This window comes from Heloderma suspectum, chromosome 7, assembly GCF_057233095.1.
Source record: "Heloderma suspectum isolate Gila_16-S chromosome 7, 16-S_ref, whole genome shotgun sequence".
Taxonomy (NCBI): Eukaryota; Metazoa; Chordata; class Lepidosauria; order Squamata; family Helodermatidae; genus Heloderma; species Heloderma suspectum.
In genome coordinates, this window is record NC_139464.1 from 63,618,997 (window position 1) to 63,637,959 (window position 18,963).

General features: G+C 42.9%; 1 protein-coding gene and 1 long non-coding RNA gene across 3 annotated transcripts in view; one reads left to right on the forward strand and one right to left on the reverse strand.

Annotated features, from left to right (window-relative positions):
- Positions 1-1,172, forward strand: part of LOC146339872 (uncharacterized) — a 31,574-nt gene extending 30,402 nt beyond the window's left edge. Inside the window, exon 3 of the long non-coding RNA XR_014784393.1 lies at positions 482-1,172. This is a non-coding gene — a long non-coding RNA (uncharacterized LOC146339872). The remainder of the gene's footprint in view (positions 1-481) is intronic.
- The window catches only part of NAV3 (neuron navigator 3), a 351,861-nt gene that overhangs the window by 4,453 nt on the left and 328,445 nt on the right, over positions 1-18,963 (reverse strand). For both annotated transcript variants that reach the window (XM_084810412.1, XM_084810411.1), the window contains 5 exons: positions 14,143-14,297; positions 12,615-12,686; positions 9,751-9,947; positions 7,150-7,268; positions 1,175-1,372 (listed from right to left, as the gene is read on the reverse strand). In XM_084810412.1, the coding sequence (XP_084666538.1) occupies positions 1,175-1,372; positions 7,150-7,268; positions 9,751-9,947; positions 12,615-12,686; positions 14,143-14,297 (741 nt within the window). The remainder of the gene's footprint in view (positions 1-1,174; positions 1,373-7,149; positions 7,269-9,750; positions 9,948-12,614; positions 12,687-14,142; positions 14,298-18,963) is intronic.

Genomic DNA, 18,963 nt, shown 5'->3' on the forward strand with positions numbered 1-18,963 from the left:
ATCCTCTCTCCAATACATTTTTCTGGGACCTTCTGCCCACTGTCCATAATACTCCTCAAGCTCTCTTTCTCCTCTTGCCAGGGCAGGGCTCCCCTTGCCCCCCTACACACAGACCCAACAGAATGAATAGCAGCCATTCACTTAAGTAGAAGAAAATAAAAGAGATGTATTCATGGAACAGAGGAAGGGAATGAATTAGTTCCCTGCCCTTGATGACCCCAGGTATTACGAACCAAGCCTGCTCCCATCTGCATAACCCCGATCTGTGTTCACTTTCTTGCTCACTTTAAAGTGTGATGGAATATTAGAGACTGGGCCAGAATGTTTGGGACTGACATATATCCTGAGATGATAACTCCTTAACTTGCTGCATACTTTGAATTATTTTACACATCCAAGGGGTTAATGCAAAGTTAAGAAATACACTGAGGGAAAGGGCTATATAATCAGGGGCTACTGATTAAATTCTTTTTCATTTCAGAATAAGGAAACGTGAACATTCAGAATAAGGAAACATGAACACCAACATTATCATGGGTACACAAAATGGATGGAGTTGACAACAGAATGTAACCACAGAATAACTCAAGACTGTTTGGAGAAAGGGCTTCTCTATATACACTAGGATTTGCTGCCAACTTAGATGAATAACTTTCTCAAACTTAACATCAAATAGACAGGCATTCTTAATGATTCTAGGCAAGTTACTTGGGGAAATTTTTTAAACTTTTACCTAATTTCTCAAGACATTGCAGGGATGTAAATTATATTGTAATAAATGGTAAAAAAGCTGGGCCAATACAAATACAACTGAGTCAAGAAAAGGGAGCGGAGTAGGCAATGAACTGAGTGTAAGGGACCCAAAGGAATGGTGGGGATGAAAGAAAGAGGCTAAAGGTGGCAGCATGTTTGAATGAAGGGAATCAAAATGGGAGTGAGCAGGGAATCATGTTCCATGCAGTCTAGGAATAGAAGGGGTGTGTGGTATTGGTAGGAATGGGAGAGAGCTCTCTAATGGACAGGTCCTCTGAGAACTCTGAGAGACAGCTAAAGTAAGTTTCACGTATTGATTCAAAATAACCAACCAAATTTTTGGCTGTTGTACATATTAATTGGTTAGGATGAAAGACATACAGTTAAGTATATGAAGAAGAATAAAAAGTGTTCAATTTACCAAAGGATCTCCTTCTGACTCTGTCTGCGGAATGTGCTTTGAGGTGGTTCCTTCTTTGGCAGATGCATAACCTTCATAACCAACATCTTCAGGTCTTAACTGAAGTAATGATGACCAATCATGCTGAAGTGAACTCCATGGGCAAGTCTCTGCTATCCACTTTGAGGGGTCTTCCCAAGGTGCTCGTTTACCATACATCTAAAATGCACCCCAAAATAAAAGAACAAATGGCTTGTTTGATTTTATCTGAATAATTTTTAGCATAGTAGTACTGGTCCAAAAGTGGAGGGAAGGGGCAGTGTTCAAAGGGGTTGGAGACCCATCTCCCTGTGCGCATTCAGGAGATAGAAACTCACCAGTATCAGCCCTAGCTCCTTGTTGCTGCTGGCTGCCACTTTTTCCTTGGCAAAATGCCCCAGAATGACCCTACATTATGATGTAGCACCATTCCAAGGACCATTCTGGACATAGGTAGGTGGGTGGATGGGAATGGCAGTTCTTAGTGGATACTTCTATATTTTTGGGCCAGAATATGCCTCAGAACTATGTCATGACATAATATTGTTCAGGACCATTCTGGGGGAGAAAAATGGTGGCCAGCAGCAGTGAAAAGTTGGGAGGCACATCAGTGAGTCCCACCCCCACTATTTGCCCACCAAACCAAAATGCCTCCACGATTTTGTGGCCTGAGAATGGGGCAGAGTCCTAGAAGCTGCTATTTGTATTTGGAGGAAAGCTTCCACTGGCTCCCAATGAAAATAGCAGCTTAGGAGTGGGGTGGAGGGGTGGATTGTTGCAGTTTTTGTCAGGATCTAGGATGGAGTCACATGGTCAAATTCCCTTTCCCCACAATGCTAATTAGTCCCTCACTCCATGGCTGTTATTTTGGATTAAAGAAACAGTCATGTCAGATGCAATAATGCATTTAATGTGATGTATAGTTTGGTCATAAGTTAATTGGATTTTAAAAGCCTAAACAACTAAGTGTTTTGAGGAACACATCTTACTGTCTTTGGTTTGTTGTAGTTGCTGTTCCTATTATCTAACAGGCAAACTACACATTACATTGAAGACATAGCTACGTATCCACACCATAGTATAATTTTGATTTGGACCCCCTGCATAAGGAGGGGAGGTTTACTAATCTCCCTAGCCATGATTTTACTGTTAATCCACCATGCAGCTATGGGGTTTAGGGGGAAAAAAAACACCTGCACTGCAACTGGAGGAACACTGAGCAGTGCAGCAAGAGAGCAACAGAGCCATAATTTTAATCCCTTCCCAATGTCATCAATGCAGCCTAGTTCCAAAGAGACACTAGACTGGGGAAGGACCTCTGGTGCACTTGGAAATCATTCCCCACTTGTCTCAGCACCAGGAAGTAAGGGGGGAAACATTCTTAAAGGCTCCATCCATCTGGGGCCAAGTGAGCCCCTTTAGGAATTGTTCCCCTGCCACTTGGTGCTACGAAGAGCTCCAAGTGGCTACAATAAGCAAAAGAGCCATCTGTTTTATCTCTGCCCATTGCCCCCAATCCCCTTCATGGATCACTGCCTTGTTGTGGCGAAGGGGCTTGCGTAACTCAGTGAAGCCGTAAGCTATGCCATGCAGGGCCACCCAAGATGGACCGGTCATGGTGGAGAGTTCTGACAAAATGTGGTCCACTGGAGAAGGAAATGGCAACCCACTCCAGTATTCTTGCCGAGAAAACCCCATGGAACGTATCACAAGGCTAAAAGATATGATGCCGTAAGATGAGCCCCTCAGGTCGGAAGGTGTCCAATATACTACTGGGGAAGAGCAGAGGGAATTTCCAAGTAGCGCCAGAAAGAGTGAAGCGGCTGGGCCAAAGCTGAAAGGACACTCAGCTGTGGATGTGTCTGGTGGCGAAAAGAAAGTCCGATGCTGTAAAGAACAATATGGTTTAGGAACCTGGAATGTAAGATCAATGAATCAAGGTAAGCTGGAGGTGGTCAAACATGAGATGGCAAGATTGAACATCGACATCTTGGGAATCAGAGAACTAAAATGGACAAGCATGGGCGAATTTAATTCAGGTGACCATTATATCTACTACTGTGGGCAAGAATCCCTTAGAAGAAATGGAGTAGCACTCATAGTCAACAAAAGGGTGGGAAAAGCAGTACTGGGGTACAATCTCAAAAATGATAGAATGATCTCAGTACGAATCCAAGGCAAACCATTCAACATCACGGTAATTCAAGTCTATACCCCAACCACTGAGGCCGAAGAAGCTGAGGTTGATCAGTTCTATGAAGACCTACAACACCTTCTAGAACTAACACCAAAAAAAGATGTCCTCTTCATCATAGGGGATTGGAATGCTAAAGTAGGAAGTCAAGAAATCACCGGGATAACAGGCAAGCATGGCCTTGGTGTACAAAATGAAGCAGGACAAAGGCTAATCGAGTTTTGCCAAAAGAACACGCTGATCATAGCAAACACTCTTTTCCAACAGCACAAGAGGTGACTCTACACATGGACATCACCAGATGGTCAATATCAACATCAGATTGATTATGTCCTTTGCAGCCAAAGATGGAGAAGCTCTATACAGTCAGTAAAAACAAGACCTGAAGCTGACTGTGGCTCAGATCATGAGCTTCTTATTGCAAAATTTCGGCTTAAATTGAAGAACGTAGGGAAAACCTGATGGCTGAAAGCGAGGAGGAGCTGAGGAACCTTATGATGAAGGTGAAAGAAGAAAGTGCAAAAGCTGGGTTACAGTTCAACCTCAAAAAACCCCAAGATTATGGCAACCAGCTTGATTGATAACTGGCAAATAGAGGGAGAAAACGTGGAGGCAGTGACAGACTTTGTCTTTCTAGGTGCAAAGATTACTGCAGACGCTATAGAAGATCAAACCAGTCCATACTCCAGGCAATAAAGCCAGACTGCTCACTCGAGGGAATGATATTAAAGGCAAAACTGAAGTACTTTGGCCACATAATGAGAAGACAGGATATCCTGGAGAAGATGCTGATGCTAGGGAAAGTGGAAGGCAAAAGGAAGAGGGGCTGACCAAGGGATGGATGATATTCTGGAGGTGACGGACTCGACCTTGGGGGAGCTGGGGGTGGTGATGGCCGACAGGAAGCTCTGGCGTGGGCTGGTCCATGAAGTCATGAAGAGTCGGAAGCGACTGAACGAATAAACAACAACAGGGAAAACCACTAAACCATTCAGGTATGACCTAAATCATATCCCTTATGAATATACAGTGGAGGTGACGAATAGATTTAAGGGATTACTCCTCATATTAGCCTGAGGAACTATGGACGTAACATTGCTCAGGAGGCAGCAACTCAATCCATCCCAAAGAAAAAGAAATGCAAGAAAGCCAAGTGGCTGTCTGATGAGGCTTTACAAGTAGCTGACGAAAGAAGGGAAGCAAAAAGCAAGGGAGAAAGGGGAAGATATACCTAACTGAATGCAGAGTTCCAGAGAATAGCAAGGAGAGACAAGAAGGCCTTCTTAAATGAACAACACAAAGAAATCAAGGAAAACAATAGAATGGGAAAGACTACAGATCTTTTCAAGAAAATCGGAGGTCTCAAGGGAATGTTTTGTGCAAAGACGGGCATGATAAAGGACAAAGAAGGCAGGGACCTAACAGAAGCAGATGAGATTAAGAAGAGATGGAAAGAATACACAGAAGAACTATACAGGAAAGATCTTAATGTCCCTGATAGCCATGATAGTGCGGACACTGAACTTGAGCCGGACATCCGCGAGAGTGAAGTCAAGTGGGCCTCAGGAAGCATTACTAACAACAAAGCTAGCGGAGATGACAGTATTCCAGCTAAGCTATTTAAGATCCTAAAAGATGATGCTGTGAAAGTGCTGCACTCAATATACCAACAAATTTGGAACACTCAACAATGGCCACAAGACTGGAAAAGGTCAGTTAACATTCCAACTCCAAAGAAGGGCAATGCCAAAGAGTGTTCAAACTACTGTACAATTGCACTCATTTCACATGCCAGCAAGGTTATGCTCAAAATCCTACAAGCTAGGCTTCAGCAGTATGTGAACCGAGAACTACTGGAAGTACAAGCTAGGTTTCGAAGAGGCAGAAGAACTAGAGATCAAATGGCCAACATTCGCTGGATCATGGAGAAAGCAAGAGAATTCCAGAAAAACATCTATTTCTGCTTCATTGACTACGCTAAAGCCTTTGATTGTGTGGATCACAACAAACTGTGGCAAATCCTTAAAGAGATGGGAGTACCAGACCACCTTACCTGTCTCCTGAGAAACCTGTACGAGGATCAAGAAGGAACAGTAAGAACCAGACATAGAACAACCGATTGGTTCAAAATTGGGAAAGGAGTACGACAAGGCTGTATATTGTCGCCCTGCTTATTTAACTTATATGCAGAGTACATCATGAGAAAAGCCGGGTTGGATGAATCACAGGTCGGAATTAAGATTGCTGGGAGAATTATCAACAACCTCAGATACACAGATGATACCACCTTAATGGCAGAAAGCGAAGAGGATCTAAATAGCTTCTTGCTGAGGGTGAAAGTGGAGAGTGCAAAAGCTGGTTTGAAACTCAACATTCAAAAAACTAAAATCATGGCATCTGGCCCCATCACTTCCTGGCATATAGAAGGGGAAGAAATGGAAGCAGTGACAGATTTTATTTTCTTGGGCTCCAAGATCACCACAGACGGTGACTGTAGCCATGAAATTAAAAGACGCTTGCTCCTTGGGGGGAAAGCTATGGCAAACCTAGACAGCATAGTAAGAAACAGAGACATCACCTTGCTGACAAAGGTTCGTATAATCAAAGCTATGGTTTTCCCAGTAGCAACGTATGGCTGTGAGAGCTGGACTATAAGGAAGGCTGAGCGCCGAAGAATCAATGCTTTCGAACTGTGGTGCTGGAGAAGACTCTTACGAGTCCCCTGGACTGCAAGGAGGTCAAATCGGTCAGTCCTAAAGGAAATCAACCCTGAATGCTCCTTGGAAGGACAGATACTGAAGCTGAAGCTCAAATATTTTGGCCATCTAATGCGAAGAGAAAAGTCACTGGAAAAGACCCTGATTCTGGGAAAGATTGAAGGCCAAAGGAGAAGGGGATGGCAGAAGATGAGATGGCTAGATAGCATCACGGATGCAATGAATAATTGAATATGGACTTGAGCACACTCTGGGAGAGAGCAGAGGACAGGAAGGCCTGGCGTGCTATGGTCCATGGGGTCACGAAGAGTCAGACACGACTGAACAACAACAAATGCCCCCAATGCAGTGTTGCTCTGCAGTGACACTGTGTCAGGGGAGAGAGATTGGACACATAGCTTGCTGCAGCTGCTGGGAGCTCTTTTCGGTGCTAGTGGAAAGGGGATAAAAATCTTTAAAAGAGTCAACTCAGCCCAGTCCAGGGAGTTGCACTGGACTGGTTGGCCCTGTTTAGAAAGATTTTTTTTCCCTTGTTGCACAGCACTGAGATAAGAGCCTGAGTAGCTGAAAAGCAATGCACACATCTGTTTAATCCATCCCAACATCTCTGTTGGGGCCATCAAGGGGATTAAAATAGAATCTCTGTCACCACGGCTACACTGTGCTCCTCTCTGTGCCACCTATCGTGCCACTGCCTCCTCTCTCATCTCCTGGAAAATCCAATGGGGACAGGGGCATTTGTGGGGGCCCACCAAGGGGCACCTTATCCAGGGTCCCCCTCAAACCTGGAACCGGCCCTGCATAGTATGCAGTAAAAAGGAGGGAAATGGACACAAAACACTAAGGTGCATTTATTTCAGCATCCCTCTATCACAGCAGAAATTGGCTTTTTTAAAAAGGTAACATTGTCCTTTGGGAAATGCTGAAATTCAGTATATGCTCTTTGAAATTCTGGCATGTTTCTGAAAACCATCCTCTGTAAGTAACAATGAAGGCCACTGATATTTGTCTCAAGAGACTCTGATAGCATCTGGTTAGAATCTTACCTGAAGTCCTTCTCTCACAGCTTCCATAATATATGGTATCAAGGAATAATTCCAGAGGTCCGTGAACCACACTCTGGAACCATCGACATCTATAGGGCAGGATAGAAAAAGGCGAGGACCTGAAATAAAAACACAAACTGATAAACCCTTTATAGTATACATTCCATGTTCATGCTATAAAACATCCAAGCTCCCCCCCCACCCCATAATACATAGTGATGGGGGGAGGTTGCATTTAGTTAATTACTTGTACATAAAAGATGACAATGTGCTTTGTACAAAATGCATTTATAAAATCTGGTATTTTCTTGAATGTTTGTGACATAGCAAATATGAGTTGTGCTTTTATATAAACAAATTCCATCAGAGGTTCCAGTTGGCCTTTGTTTATATTGGGAGAAATAATACAAAATTTCATCTGAAAACAAGGCACACTGTTTCATAAATAGGCTGAACATACTTGTCTATATTGGAGCAGCTGCCAGCCGCTATGTGGTAGCAGCCAAAGTGAGTTGTGTCCATTTGAGAATGATTGTAAAGAAAAGCTCCATTAAAAAAAACCCTCTTTTTAAAAAGTAAAATTGTGCTACCCAACGTTCTCTGACCTCTTCCTTCTTGTAATCATATTCTTGGCCTCTAACCTCTCTGACTTCCCTGTATCCTTTAATGCTATGGGCTGATACATTCTGGTGTCAGTAGACCTGTGTTGATAGGGAGGTCAGGTCAAGAAGTGTAAAAAGGTCCCACCCCCAGAAAACCGGGACACACACACACACACACAAAATTTCCCCCTATTTTTTCTGGCCCTTCACATCTCTACTCAGGGCTCTTCTGGTTGCCCTTGATTGGCTTAGTTGCTTTGACATCATAGAGGGAGAGTAAAGACTTGGGTTAGACCGCTTAATGCTAAGGGAACTAGAGAAACACACAAATTTGTACTGTAAGGCCAATGAGAAATATAAACTGAATTAAACTCCTTAGTTCTTCATGGTCTCTGTGCATCACATTTATGGGTTCTGCGCCTGCAAAGCCCTGTTGAGGAAGCTTCTATTGTGGAGGAATTTTTTGGCGGGAATCCTCTCCCATTGCAAATGTCCTTAGCAGGTTCTCACTTATTCCCTCAGTTCTCTTTTGACCGCCATGGTGGTAGCCTCGCTGGGAACTTCTCATCATTCAATGTGACTGTTTTCGAATACTGAGGAATTATTTGTTCTTATCTTCTATCATTATCTTTGCCTTTCTTGTTTTGTTTTATTTGTTAATCTTTGTTTGCGATCACTTGGCTTGTCATCTCAAGGCGTATGGCCCTGCGGGCACCTTTCTGCAAATGTGTCTGATGTGGAAGTAAACTCCCAACCATGGACAGGCACTACCTGTGTCTTTTCTGCCTCAGGAAAGGACATAAGGTGAAGCCATGAGTACACTGCTAGGCATTTACAAAACAAGGCAGGCATAACCACTCAGAAAGACTTTGGGCTGTCCTTTGGAGGAGAGCACTTGAACTGGTGGATTTTCTGATGACAGAGATGGCACCGGTCTCGACTGGTCCTCCTGAGGGAATGTTGAAGGCTTCCCTTGTTCACTGTGGCCTGAAAAGTGTCAGGGTCTATTTCCCCTCCTACCTGAGCCCTAGCGATGGACCTCACAGACCCACCCACACCAGGGTGGTCTCTGACACTTACGATGGCTAAGAATCTATCCAAAAGGCCAGAGCTCAAAGAAGAGAAGGAGTCAAAGTCTTCTTCTGAGCCCAAGAAGAAGAAATGAAGGAAGTTAAGTGAGCAGCTGATTCAGTTCCTGAATGGGGATCCACACAGGTGCAGATCCCATATGTGTAAATGCACAGATGACCACCTCAAAAACTACAGTTACAGGTAAGCAATCTGTCTTTATTGCATGCAGGCCATGGCCTTCCAAGGCACTGTATTGGCATATGTGCTTAGTGCTTCTGCAGTATGCAGCTACAAACTAAAATAACCACAGGTCATATTGAATGAAGATTACCCTGTGATTTTGTCAGTGTTGTTCCCTGTTCCGCAATATTAGTTATTTGTCTGAACATCCTCCTCAGAGATTCATTTCTAAAACCTTTTCCTATTTAAGTCTCAAGGAGAAACATGCAGTTTTGCATTTCTAACCGATTTCCCTTTCCCTCCTGAAGCTCTCCCCCGCAAATCTGCTCCGAAGGGTTGGGGGATCGTCCGGAGCAGATTTGGGGCATGTGTGGGGGACTGCAGGGGGAGGGGGAAGTCGTGTTGCACACATGAGGGTTGTATCCAACTCAAAGTGAATAAAAGCAGTAGGAAAAAAAGATGAAGGAAAGAAGGAAGAACTCAACAATATATTGCTACTGTGAAGGATGAGACAATGGGTGTCTCGTTTTTTCCCCCTTTTAATAGGAACATTTTCATTATAGTGGCATAACAGCGGTACCAAGTTTGCAAACACAACTTTCAGTTACACAAACTCACAGATGTTTTCATTGGGCACCATTATTTTGACATCACTGAAGCAGGGTCACAATAAGCCTGTAAGTTTGGATAAGCCTGAATATTCAGTTTAGACTCTTCATTTATATTGTTAATTGAAGAAAGGCCTCACCTATGGTTACATCAGAAGAACTGTGGGTTTCTAAGAAGCTGTTGAGATGATGCCATGTCTTAGGAATCCAGTCAATAATTTTGATGAGGTCATTATTGCGGGCATTCCTCTCTATTTCCGTCTCAATCAGTTTCCTTCTCAAATACCTGTATAAGAACCCTTTAACAGGCTCTGTGTGATTGGCACACAGCACCCACCTACACAGGCAAAGAATCAATAAAAATAATGGATTCAAAATACAAAACTCTGGGTCATCCACTAAAGTTGATAGACAGCAGATTTAACACAAATGAAACAAAGTGCTTCTTTACATACTGCATAATTAACCTATTTGTTGTTGTTGTTAATTAATTAACCTATAGCAGTCTATAAATGGTTGAGATAGCCACTAGCAAAAATGGCTAAAAAGAAAAGATTAGATATTTTATTTTATTTTATTTATTTATTTAAAATATTTATATACTGCTCTTCATCAGAAGATTTTGGAGCTGTGAACAACATGATAAAAGAATAAAACAATGGTTAAAAGAGTTAAAACATTTTTTAAAAAAGACAAACCCCAACAAAGTAGAGTTTAACAAAACACGGCTGGTCATGCAAGGAAGGCCTCTTGAAAGAACAATGTCTTCAGGAGGCGCCGGAAGAAACACAATGTTGGCACCTGCCTGACCTCTAAAGGTAAGGAATTCCACAGGAAGGGGGCCACCACACTGAAGGGTCTTTTCCTGGTTGACGCCAACCGGGCCATGGGTCCATGTGGAACCACCAGGAACATGCCCTCTGATAACCTCAGTGACCGGGCAGGTTGGTAAGCAAGGAGGCGCTCTCTCAGGTATCCTGGTCCCAAGTTGTTTAGAGCTTTGTACACTAGTACTAATACCTTAAACCTGGCCCGGTAGCGAATAGGCAGCCAGTGCAGTTCCCTCAGCAAAAGAAATACACGCTGAAAAGGGGCAGCTCCCGACAACAGCCAAGCTGCTGCATTCTGCAGTAGCTCCAGCTTCCGGACCAGCTTTAAGGGCAGCCCCACATAGAGCGCATTGCAGTAATCCAGTCTTGAGGTTACTAATGCCTGTACCACCGTGGTCAAGCTATCCTTGTCCAGGAGAGGCTGTAGCTGGCAAACCAGCCAAAGCTGGTAAAAGGCAATCCGAGCTGCCACGACCCCTTGGGTCTCCAGCAACAATGATGGAACTAGGAGTATCCCCAGACTATGGACCTGATCTTTCAGAGGGAGTGCAACCCCATCCAGAAGAGGCAATAAGCCTACCTCCCGGACCCGGGAACCACTCACCCACAGGGTTTCTGTCTTGCCAGGATTCAGTTTCAGTTTATTGGTCCTCATCCAGCCCATTACTGAGTCCAGGCACTGATTCAGGACTTGTACAGCCTCTCCTGATTCAGATGTCACAGAGAGATAGAGCTGCGTGTCATCAGCATACTGATGGCGTTTAGCTCCAAATCCCCTAATGACCACTCCCAGTGGCTTCATATAGATGTTAAACAACATTGGGGACAAGATGTTACCCTGCTGCACCCCATAGCATTATATGGAATGTACAACTTGCAAGTCCCTTACAAGACCTAACAGCATCCTCTGTGTGTACAGACTATACTTCTGACTACCAGATATTAGGGATTAACAACCAGATATTAGGGATGGATATTGACATAGTGTTCTCTTTGTGAACTTGCCTCTGGCATTTGATTGGCCACTGTCAGTAAACCAGCTCCTGAGCTAGAATATGGATCTGCCACAGGATGATAATTTTTCTGTTTCTGGCTAACAGCCAGTAGATACTTGTCAGTTTCAGGCCCTGAGGTCAGTGATAAAGGTAAATTCTATTAAATCTTAACACTGTGATTATTTTGTGTTTTGTCCAATCCTGCCACAAGTTCTACAAAAGTGACTTTCTGACTGCAGCATCCTAAGCTAGTGGGAATCACATACACAACTGTGACAAAATGAATATCAGTTTGTACCACCTTGGTGCCTGGTAAATGCAGCAGAAAGAGATCTTGGCTTCCTTTAGCAAGGAAAATACAATATGCCAGTGGCCACCTGACACACACGTGTGTGCACGCACGCACACAGACATATATGCACTTAAACAAGATACTTGCAACCCAGGATCATACCATTGTAAATCAATGTGTTGCATTACCTGCAGTTACCTCCAAGAAACCACTTCTTTCAAGAACACAATTACTAACAAAACTTAGTGCATTAGACAATTGTTAACATGCGCTTCTATTTGTGTGCTTTATTTAATTGAATGTTAAAAAAAAGGATGTCGTATGCAATATGTAGGGAAACCAACAACAGACCTAAGAACAAGATTCCGTAACCACAAATCTACGATTCTTACCAAAAAGCTGGAGCAGCCTGTTGCACGACATTTCAACTAAGTTACCTTCACATAGTCTCTTGGATTTATAGTTGCTTCCAACAGAACAAACAAAAGACACTGACGTGCTTTACAAAAAGGACAATTTCTGGATCTATAGACTGAGAACTCTTAGTCCAAATGGTCTTAATCTGGAGGACAATTCGTAGGCATTATACTACTCATACCTCTGTTGTTGTCTGTTCTCCTAAGGAACTTTCATCTCCAGTCATTCCAAACTGCCACTCCTGATATCCATTTAACAACACAGCTACTGATGAAAGCGGAAGCCGAAACGTTTAGCTTAAAAAATATTTTGTAAATACTCACTTAGTCTTTCTATCTTTATGAATCACATACCCACAACAGAAAGAACATATCCACAACTGTTTCCTTATTATCAATAAAAATAAATGGGTCTGAAAGGCTTGAACATGGACCAAAATAAGCATTTTAAGCACAAAGAAGAATATTTACCTGAAGTTTTGATGCAGTTCTAGATTAGGTGAAGATGAAACTCCCTGGTTCATAGTTCCAATAATATAGGGGCTAAACAATAAATGGATACAGCTGTTAAGTAATTAATTTATCACATTTGTATCCTGTTTTAATTAAAAAATAAAGGCAACTTCCAAACACACACACACATAAAATGAAATAAATGCAATAAAATGACTTATCAGGGAAACATAGAACACAGAATAAAGAGAAAAACATAAAAAGCTGCACTAAAATCAACCTCCACCCCCACCCCGCTGCCAATTGTTCATTAAAAAAACATGCAAAAAAATAAAGTTTTCAACCTGGCAACTATCACTCTGCAGCGTAGCTGCAAGGGGAGAGAGAGTTTCACAACTGGCACACCACCACAGAAAAAGCTCTCTCTGGTCATTACTCCCTAACCTCCAAAGATAGGGGCAGCTAGACAAGAGCCTCTGAACCAGAACAAGGCAGGTCCCTATTTAAATATACCCACCTTAGCAGCATTTTTATGTTAATCTTATATTGTGTATATTTATAATTCAAAAAGGATTCTTCTGACATTCTGTGTCAGATCTCAAAAATGTCTGCCCAAGCTTACTTCTGACAAACACCATCACTTCACCCTTTCCTACCACTGCCAGTTTACTTTCTGCAACTCCATTCTTGACACTCTTTATCAAGCTTTACCTTCACTTGTGTCACCTATCTAAAATGGATGTGTAATAGCCCTGGGGCACTCCTGCAGCCAGGAACTCTAGATCAGTTTCATTTCTTTCCAGGCTAGCATGGCTCTTATATAAGATCTTGGCCAGAGTGACAAGCTGTACTGATTTCTGAATCATTGTTCAGTAACAATGATTGGCAGCAGTCATTTTATATGAGTTGTATGATGTGTTTATTTAAAATGAAAGCAATTTTTAACAGCCATGATCTATGATAAATGATTATTATTAACTGCTACACTTACACTGCTGTAGGGAATACAGGCTTTCATTTAAGCATTGGACAAATGCTTTAAAGTAATAAAATGCTCAATTCTACAGCACGCTTTAGGATTAGACCAGGGGTTGGGCAACTTGTGACCCTCCAGATGTCTTAGCCTCCAACTCTTATCAGCCCTAGCCAGCATAGTCAGTGGTGAGGGATCATTGCAGTTGTAGGTTAAAACATATGGAAAGCCACAAGTTGCTGACCCTTGGGCTAGACCAGTTCAGTAAGGTCTTGCACAAAGACTTTATTTCAAAAGAAATATTTCACTATTTTGCCCTCAACTTTATGTTTAATTCATTGGTTCCCTAAAGGTACATACATAGCACACAGAATGAAACACAGTGAATAGATGATTAAAATAGGATAACTCGAGGTTCTTCATTATTTATGTATTTATTACTTTAACGTACGAGATTAAATCATTTGTTGAATTGGACTGACTGTACACAGAACTTCATCTCACATTCTGTCATCTACTACACCAATGACTTCCGTTCAGACTATCTCAAAACAAGATAAGGAGCAAACCTACCATTTGTTATATTTACAATTAAGGAAACCATTGAAGATATCACTCAAAGACCCAACATGATGAAGGTTGTCAAGGATTATTACCACAGGAAGATCAGCACTACTGTTATCAGCACTGCACTGTTCAGCCAAATTAGCGAGGTATTGTTGCACGTCCTTGAAGAAAAGAAGAGCAATGTAATAAAACAGAAGTTTTTCTGTTGGCATCCTCACACTTATTAACCTTCTGTTAACATTAACTTTTGCTTAAAGGACTCTGGCAATCGCAACCTGAAGGATTTTCTCTGACCATTTTCTTTGTCCAAAGCTTGAGTTTAGATAGTAAAACTACAGGGATGGACTCAAATCTAACCATCTGAACGACATGGGCCTTATAATAACTTTTTCAGACATAATACTAAACATGTAGAGTGCGATTCCACTAGCTTGCCTCACCCCAACCTCTACACGTTCAGGAGATGTGAAAAGACCTTCGGTATTGAGTACCATGGGAGCAGTTGGGCTCTTTCATGTGATCAGGAGCCCTTAAAATGCAGTGTCCTTGACTGGGTGGAAGAGGCTATGCACATATAGTTAGAGATGTGAGAACCCACCCCTATCTGGGATCTCCGGGCACCCACCTAGCCCCTCCCCACTGTTTGCCAGTCCTGGAACTGCGCTTGAGCCCCTCCTGTGCTCGGCAAGCAGCCCGCACTCACCCCGGTGGCCTCGTCAAACTCCACAGTTGCCATTTTTTAAAAAATAAAATGGTGATCACAAAAATGTGCATGTTTGCATATGCGCAAAAATATGCATTTTTGCAAAAATGCAAATTTTCACACATGCACAAATATGCGTATTTGCAAAAATGTTCATTTTAGCATACGCAAAAATGCACATTTGAAAAAATTCACATTTTCACACATACACAAATATGCACATTTTTGCTGTCACCATTCCAAAAGATTGTGACGGTGGAGCTCGACGAGGCTGCTGGGGTGAGTGTAGGCTGCTCACTGAGCACAAGCAGGGGGCGAGTGGGGGCAGGGGCTCAGTGAGCAGGGCTCAGGGGTGTGGGTGGGGAGGTTCCACCGGATTCCCAGACAGAATTGGGTACCCGCACCATCCCTACATATAATTGTATGTGCTTAGAAGCCCCTTTCACAGCTTTAGCTGAACTAGTTACTAGTGAAGGATTGGGACAGGCCAAGCAGGTACAGTTCTACTTTCCCTTCTATGTACTTGATCTATACAGAATTGAAGGCATCAAATGATCTTGTCTATACCAGGGATTGGCAAAATATGGCCTATATACTACAGAGGTCCCATCAAGACTTCAGACTTACTCACAGGTCAGCTGTTCCAGGGAACAAAGATGAATGCTCTAGGAAGCCTTATTATTACTATTGTTATGATTTCTATGATTATATGCTTTTTTTTTAGAAAACCATTCAGTCCCCCAAGTAGCTTTGAACTAAAAAAAAGACCAGGTATACCTGAAAAACTGGGATAACAGCTGGATCTAGGAGCACTCCTAAGTGTTAAACCTAATCTTTCAGGGGAGTGTGACCCTTTCCAAGACAGGTAAATCAGCAACTTCCTGGGTTATTCAGCCTCCCACCATAAATAATTATGTCACTCTGGACTGAGTTTTAGTTTATTCATGTTCATTCAGTTCATTATGGACTCCAAACGGGCACTCAGGGAGCTAACTGCTACATGTGGATCTGATGTGAAGGAAAGGTAGAGTTGAATGTCATCAGCATATCGATAACAGTTTACTCCAAATCTTCGTACAAATTCTCCCAGAAGTTTTATGTAGCTATTATATAGTATGGGGAATATACTAGAACCTTATGGAACTTAACTACATAGCTGTCAAGCAGCTGAACTTAATCCCCAAGGATCATCTTCTGAAATTACATGACAGACTGAAGTGGAACCACTGAATGGCAGTACACCCAACTCCCACAGGTGATCTGGAGAGAATACCATGGTATCTGAAGCCTAATACAACTTAATGGTAGGGGAAGCTTAATCCAGACAAGATGGAGGCATTGCTAATGGACAGTTTCGTAGACTAGATGAGGGGGATTCAACCTGTTCTGGAAGGGGTTGGGCTGCCCCTGAAAGACCAGGTATGAAGCTGGGGGGGGGGGGCTCCTAGATCCATCACTGTCTTTCTTTCTTTCTTTCTTTCTTTCTTTCTCTCTCTTTCTTTCTTTCTTTCTTTCTTTCTTTCTTTCTTTTCTATACCGCCCAATAGCCGAAGCTCTCTGGGCGGTTCACAAAAATTAAAACCAAACAACACACAATAAAACAATTTAAAATATATAGAACATTAAAACCACAATATAACATTAAAACCACAATATAACATTAAAACCACAATATAACAACACAACCACAATAAAACCTAGCAGCAGTGCAAGAGTTTAAAATACAGATTTAAAACAGCAAAGATAAAAATTTAGAAAGCTAAAATGCTAAAATGCCTGGGAAAATAAAAAGGTCTTCACCTGGTGCCGAAAGGAATAAATGTAGGTGCCAGGCGAACCTCTCTAGGGAGCTCATTCCAGAGCCGGGGTGCCACAGCAGAAAAAGCCCTCCTCCTAGTAGCCACCTGCCTCACTTCCTTTGGCAGGGGCTCACAGAGAAGGGCCGCTGACGATGATCTTAAGGTCTGGGCAGGCACATATGGGAGGAGGCGATCCTTCAGGTAACCTGGCCCCAAGCCGTTAAGGGCTTTGAATGTTAACACCAGCACTTTGAATCGGGCCCGGAAATGGACTGGCACCCAGTGCAGCTGGAAAAGTACTGGCGTAATATGAGCTTGCAGGCCAGTCCCTGTTAACAATCTTGCTGCCCTATTTTGGACCAGCTGAAGTTTCCGGACCGTTTTCAAAGGCAGCCCCACGTATAACGCATTGCAGTAATCCAGACGAGAAGTTATCAGAGCATGGATAACTGTAGCTAGGCTATCTCTGTCCAGATGAGGGCATAGTTGGTATACCAGCCTAAGCTGATAAAAAGTGCTCCGTGCCACTGAGTTCACCTGTGCCTCAAGTGACAGTTCTGGATCCAAGAGCACCCCCAAACTACGAACCTGATCCTTTAGGGGGAGTGCAACCCCCTCCAGAACAGGTTGAATATCACCTAGCCAGGCAGACGAACCACCCACTAACAGTACCTCCGTCTTGTCTGGATTGAGTTTCAGTTTAGAGGCTCAAGTGGCCTCTGCGGCATGCATTGCCTTTTACCAGCTTTTGCTGATATCCAGCTATGAACCCATCTGGAGGTGCATAGTCTAGCTGTAGTGATCCAGGCCCTGATAACCTCACATTTGGATTACTTTAATGTGTTGTATGTGGGGCTGGCTTTGAAGGTGGCCCAGAAACTCCAGCTTGTGCAAAGTATGACTGCAAGAGTTCTAACTGTGGCCAGGCAGTATGACTTTATTACACCAGTCCTCTCTACCTGCACTGGCTTCCAATTTATTTCCAGGCTCATTTCAAAGTGCTGTTTTTTAGCTATAAAGCTCTATATGGCTTGGGACCTTGAGACCTGATGGAATATCTCAGAAGCTCTTCAAGTGTCCCTTCATTCTGAGGCTCAGAGGGTGGGAACAAAGAAGGCTTTTTCAGTGGTGGCCTTTCAACTCTGGAATTATCTCCCATGAGAAGCTTGCCTGGTGCCTACACTACACCCGACTAAGACTTTTCTGTTCTCTCAGGCTTTCTAAGTATTTCAGTATTTTTTAGTGTTTAAGATATACTATTTTAGTCCCTGCAATGTTGTTTTAATGCCTGTATCTGATGGTGGCTTTAGTTTCTGCTTCTGTGTTATATTAAGCTATGCCAGTATGTTTATTGTTTCTATGCTGGCTTTTAAACTGTGATTTTATTGGATTTGTTAGGTTTGGAAATGTATTGTACAAACCCCTAGAGAAATCTATTTTATGAGGTGTTTCATAAATTAAAACAACAGCAGCAGCACTGTCATCATCGTCAATGGTATTGGTATTGAAAGCTGGTGAGAAGCCAAATACAGTCAATAGGGTCACATCCTACTAAGCTTGATCATACTCTGGGTATTCCAGAAAGCAGGAGGAGCAAATAAGATGCACCATATTCATCTTTCTGCAGAAGGAGATATCTGTAGCTGACTCAAGCAAGTGTGCCAACTCACACGCTAAGGAGGAAGACAAAAGGTGACCTCCCCCTACCAGAAAAATAATAGCCAAATGACATGCAGAGGAAATCCCAACCCCAAAGGTTGTGATACTAAATGCTACTGTTTATACTTGTTTCCTGGGGTTTGTCCAGATGGAGAGCTCTAACAGCAGGGGCAGATAACACATGGCCTTCACCGCCCCCTGCCACAGCCCCCGCTGTGCCCTGCTAGGATGCCACTGAAATTTGCAATGGTGATGGCAAAAACATCGCCAAAAGCAGCTTAAAGTGGCCAAATCCTGTTTCAAAATAAGAGATATTTGGCTGCTTTAGGCTGCCTTGGCATTTTGCCACTGACTTCTAGTGCAAACCAATGGGCAGTGTGTGTGTGTGTGTGCTACACCTTCCCAGGGGAAGGTCGTGGGACAAAAATGTCCCCCAGACCCCCTCAGTAACACTGTCCTAGAGTTACCGACTGGAAGGCATTGTGCAGCTATTCCACCTTAATGGATTTTCTACAGTAAGAAAAGAGACAGAAGAAGCAGCAGGAAAACCTAAAAAGATTACGAGTGGAACATGATATTGTCTGAACCAGGGTAAAATTCAGGCAGGGTGATGAGGCAGGGTAATGTCGTGATATAAGCCTCATCTGGAAGCACCCCTTGTTACAA